The sequence below is a fragment of the Olea europaea genome, unplaced genomic scaffold, assembly GCF_002742605.1.
Source record: "Olea europaea var. sylvestris unplaced genomic scaffold, O_europaea_v1 scaffold1082, whole genome shotgun sequence".
NCBI lineage: Eukaryota > Viridiplantae > Streptophyta > Magnoliopsida > Lamiales > Oleaceae > Olea > Olea europaea.
In genome coordinates, this window is record NW_019228177.1 from 182383 (window position 1) to 188220 (window position 5838).

At 35.7% G+C, this 5838-nt stretch overlaps 1 protein-coding gene across 1 annotated transcript; it reads left to right on the top strand.

The window, feature by feature from the left end:
• Positions 1 to 3448: 3448 nt before the first annotated feature.
• Positions 3449 to 5262, top strand: LOC111373183. The gene is made up of 3 exons (XM_022995684.1): positions 3449 to 3841; positions 3964 to 4095; positions 4432 to 5262. The coding sequence occupies exons 1-3, from the start codon at positions 3449 to 3451 to the stop codon at positions 5260 to 5262; spliced, it is 1356 nt and encodes a 451-aa protein (XP_022851452.1).
• The last annotated feature ends 576 nt before the right edge of the window (positions 5263 to 5838 follow it).

A 5838-nucleotide genomic window follows, 5' to 3' on the forward strand; every position in this document is an offset into this window, starting at 1 on the left:
GATACTTGTGCAACAGTGCATGTATCGTATGACAAATCTTTATTCAAGACATATCATGAGGTAGATCTCGACCAAGAGATCCAAATGGATAACGAAATCCAATCTGAGGTGATCGTAAAAAGAAACATGGATATCATCTTCATTTCCGGCAAAAAGTTATTTTAACCAATGTTTACATGTTCCAAATATGAATAGAAATTTGATTAGTGAAAATCTCTTAGGAAAATCGGACATTAAAGGTGTCTATGAGTTTGGTAAACTTGTACTATCTTTAAATGGAAAATTTGTTGAAAAATGTTAATCTTGAGAAGGAATGGTAAAGCTATGTACTGTTGACGCGCTAGATTAGGTCATATCGGTAAAAGTACTATGAAAAGAATGATAAAATGTGATTTGATTTCAAATGATGAAAATGATGCTTTTAAGTGTAAAATATGTGAAGAATCTAAGATGATTAAAAAACCATATCAAAGTGTTAAAAAACCTATGTATCTTGGAATTAATTCATATAGGTATTTGTGAATTAAATGGCATGTTAATTAGAGTGAAAATAAGTATTTTATTACCTTCATTGATGACTTATCTAGGTATATATATCTTTATTTGATGAGGCATAAACATGAGGCTTTTGATATGTTTAAAAAATATAATAATTAAGTCGAAAATTACTTAGGCAATAAAATAAAGACTCTAAAAAGTGATAGAGGTAACTAGGGCTGGATATGGTCCGGTTCGGTTCGGTTCTAACAAGAACCGAACCGACCCAAAATTTTCGAGTATTTAGTAAGTGGAACCGTCGAGTCCAAATTTAATTACGGAACCGTTCGGGTTCGGTTCCATTCGGTTCGATTCGGTCCGTTTCGGTTCCATTCGGTTCCGTATTATAATTGAAATTTTTAATATATACAAAATTATGTTAATTTAATTAATGATATATTTAATATTAGCTCTTTCAAAATAACGTAGTTCAATCTTATGTATTTCACGTCTCTCTTTGCTGAATTCTTCATAAATTTGATTATTAAAATCACAGAAAGAGAAAGATAGCGATCTCAAAATAATTAAGAGAGATGTTGTAGAGTTTTAATTCGATTTTCTCCGGTAGAAACAACACTATAGTAGAATAACAGATTTAGATAAAATTGAGGTCAATTTGATTAAGTTGATTTTGAACTGAATATTAGAAATAGGAAAATCATATTTTGTGGTTTGAACTAAATTAACTAGTTAACAAATTTATTTAGAAAAAATAAAATAATTTTACTTATTTAAAATAAATTAATTAAAAAAATTATGGAGATTCGGTTCTTATTTGGCTCTTCAGGTCTTGGCCTAGAACCGAGAACCAAACCATACCCATCGGTTCTTGATTCAAATACTCGTTCGGGTATATATATATATATATTGGGCTTGTTTCGAAGCTTACATTAAATGACAAATTTTGTGCTCAAGAAAAAGTTATTTCGGATAAGTTAGGCCCATGATATTTAAGTTCAAAGAGTCCATATGTTTAATTGAAGTCAACTAAGAATCTAATTGTTATTTTTGGTGGGGCAGCCACGTTATTCACTTGAACTGTTTTGAAATTGAATCTTGTTATTTGAATTGTAAAGAATGATAACTAGGGTTAATTTTATTAGTTATCCATTTGAAATTCCACATAAACCAATAAACAATTTGATAAGTAGTCTAAGAGTCCTAATTAAATTGGGGATCTAATTCATGTAGGAGTCTTGTTCCCATCATTATTAGAAGATTGGGATACTATAGAATTTGAGGTTCACACTACTTTACCGGAATTTGATCAAATTATTATAAAAGATCATAGGCCAGCAGATTACTTTAAGTTAATTATTTCAGAGACTAAATTTGAAAGGATTTAGTTCAACATAGACGCTTCATCATCATCACAAGTTAAGGTAGGATCCCTACGCGTAGTTGTCGTTACATGAATTAAATTCTCAATTTAATAAGTTATTCTTTATGTTTTCATGAAGTATATAAAGTGCCATTAGAGTTTCCTTTTAAATTTTGATGATGAAAGGTTATAGATGTTTAAATTGATGGCCGCAGAGGCTCATCAGAACATTAAATATATATGTTAAACTGATGGTCGCAGATGCTCATCAGAACCTTAGGTAGATCGTTTGATCATCGATTTACTTATTTATGAAGGCAACATGTTTATGTATGATTAAATGTATGAATATTAAGTTCATGTAGCACGTGTAGCCTATTGAGTATTTCTTTGAGATGCTCACTCCTATTTAACCATTTTCAGATTAATCGAAGCTCGGGGCGTTACAGCTTGGTATCAGAGTGCGGTTTACGTTTCTGTAGACTTGCGAAACATAAACTTGATTTCCAAAACTTTAGGAATTGTGTCACATGAAATTTTGCTAGCATCATGCCTGCCATTGCCGCAAATCGCTGATTCTGAGGTAAAGAAAGTTTTAAGAAATTTATGCTATGTTATGATATTTGAAATGTTTATGTGTGATTTTATATATTTAAATCATGAAAATTTACGTTTAAGAAAGTCAAGTTTGAGAATATGGTGGAGATATTTATCAGTTTTAGAGCATAACTAAATTATAAATATTCATTTTAGTCCTTGGAAAAAAATATTAGAAACCCACCAATTTGGATCTTATAATTGATTTGGCACAGAATGGCATGAACTAAGAGAACATGCAGGAAGACGTGCTCAATGATGCCTCATCGATATGAGATTGTGAGGCAGTACGAGGAGTATCAGTGGAATCCAGCACATGATATGGGCCAGCACATTAGGGAGATGTTGGTGAGGTGGAAAGAGGTGAGGCAACTAGGACATATGGTCACTGGTCGATGGGCCAACCGCCTCCTTATTGATACATTGCCAGAAGAATGGCTAGAGATGGCCGAATCAATTTACAATTATTTGTGGGAAGTTGCTATACCCACTTTACCTCGGGAGGTTGACTATGAGGCCTTTTGCACCGAGCTGATGGCACAGTGGGAGCAAGCCCGAGATGATGCACTTGCATATCCTGAGGGCGATAGAATACCTACTGAGATTTACATATGTGAGGATACACCTCCACCTAGTTCAGATGATGAGTCTCAACCTTCCAAGAAATCTAGGATTCACGGAGGATGGATTGATGATGATGATGATAATGATGATGTTAAGACGGATTAGTGCCAGATGATATTAAGATGGATTAGTGCCAGTGACTTTTAGTAGGTTTCATTAAGCTTAGATCATGACATGTTGAGTAGGATTTCCTTTTTGTTTTTCAGTTGACTAGTACTATACGTTCTTTCATTGATTGTATTTCCTATAAAAGACTTAGTTAATAATAAAATGGGTTATTTCCTAATTATAGTTTCTCATTTTACTGTGCAATGTGTGATTTTGTGATTTTCCCAAGGATTACAAACTATTCCATTTTGTATGAAGGAAATGGCACCAATATCACACACAAGAGCAATTAGAGAATTGCAACAAGAAGTAGAAGAAATGAGACGGGTCTTAATGGCACAAGCTGCTCCAGCAGCACCAATGACTCAGACCGAACAAGAGGCACAAGCAATACCACCCGTCGCAACACAAACTACCCCTATACTACCCCCTGCTCCAGGACCAACCACTGCACTAACTGTACCAATCATTGAGCAGTTTCGCCGATACCGCCCTCCTAGCTTCGATGGTGGTGATGACCCTTTGGCAGCAGAAGAATGGCTTCGGACAATTGAGAAGATCTTTCGGCACATATCTTGTCCAGAAAATCAGAAGGTGTTGTGTGCAGAATTCATGCTAGTCGAGGAGCCTGCCATTGGTGGGAATCCGCATCACGTACACTGACAGAGAGAGCACGTAGTATGACATGGACCCAATTTAAGATGGAGTTGAATTAGAAATACTTCCCGTAAGCCCTTCGCGACCACAAGGAGACGGAGTTTTTACAACTAACATAGGGAGATAAAGACATCACTGAGTATGAGAGGAAGTTTGAGGAATTATCCCATTATACCCCACATCTTGTAAGCACAGAGCACATGAAAGCAAAACGCTTTGAGAAGGGACTGCGCCCTGAGATTAGGCAGATAGTGAGTTCGCATGAACTCACAACTTATCGAGAAGTTGTAAAGAAGGCCCAAGCTGTATCATTCTCAAGTTTTAAACTTCGAAGCTAGGGATTATAGAATGACACTGGAAAAAGAAAGTGGCACGATCAGGGTAAGGATAAGATTTTCGGACAATTCAAGAAATAGAATAACAGGCCTACAAGCCGACAATTAGACAATCTCGTTCCTCCGTGCCCTAAGTGCAAGAAATCCCATAGGGATGAATGTTTGTTTGGCAAGAATGTCTGTTACAAGTGTGGCCAAATAGGACACTATGCTTCAGGATGTCGGGCAACGCCGATTAAGGATGCTGAATAGGTGAAGAAAGGAAATGCGAGAATTTTTTCCATGACACATGATGAGGCCGCCCAGGATCCAAACGTAATTACAGGTATTTTATCTATTTACAGTATTCCTGTTTACGTTCTTATTGATTTCGGTGCAATGCGTTCGTTTATATTTGCAACATGCCTAGCCAATATCAATATTTCTTGTGAGAAAACTAGTAGTACACTAGAGGTTAGTATGCCATCAGGAGGAGTCATTGATACAAATAAGATTGCTAAGGCAATACAAATAGATTTTGATGGGTTAATACTTGAGGCAGATTTACATGTCATAGAACTAAAAGATTTTGATATTATCTTGGGTATGGATTGGTTAGGTAGCAATAGAGCTATAATTGTATGTTTTGAGAAAGAGGTCATCTTCAAAAGACCTGGAGAGGAAGAGTTTAGATTTTACAGGTCAAAAATTAAGGCACTCCCCCGTATTATCTTGGCTATGCAAGCGAAAAAGCTATTGATGAAGAAAACCTGTCAAGGATATCTTGTTAGTCTTACTGGCACGCCATCAGAAGAGTTAACATTGGATAGAGTGCCTCTTGTGCAAGAATACACTGACGTATTTCCTGATGAACTACCGAGTGCCCCAATTGATAGACAAGTGGAATTTATAATAGACTTAATACCCGGAGCTGCACTAGTGTCTAAGGCTCCATACTGTATGGCGCCAAAAGAATTACAGGAGTTAAAAATGCAGTTGGAGGAACTTCTAAATAAAGGTTTTATCAAACCAAGCGTGTCTCTATGGGGAGCTCCAATACTTTTTTGTGAAAAAGAAAGATGGAATCATGAGAATGTGTATTGACTATTGAGAGTTGAACAAGCTGACTATCATGAATAAATATCCTCTCCCAAGAATTGAATATTGATTTAATCAATTGAATGGTGCAACCGTATTCTCAAAGATTGATTTGAGGTCAGGCGATAGATGAACTAAATATCAAGCCAAGTGACATACCTAAAATAGCATTTAGAACTCATTATGAATTTACAGTTATGCCATTTGGACTTACTAATGCCCCTACAGTATTTATGAATTTGATGAATAGAGAATTTCATCAGTACCTGGACAAATTTGTTATTGTGTTTATTGATGATATACTAGTGTATTTAAGAGATCCTCAGCAGTATGAAAGCCATTTGAGGACCATTTTGGGAATTTTACGTAAGGAAAAATTGTATGCCAAATTCAAGGAGTGTGAATTTTGGCTAGATCGAATAGGATTTTTGGGACACATTGTGACAGCAAATGGTATCAAAGTAGACCCGAGTAAGGTTGAAGCTATTACAAACTAGCAAAGGCATGCGAATGTTGGAGATGTAAGGAGCTTCCTAGGTTTGGCTGGATACTATCGACGATTTATAGAAGGTTTCTCTAAGA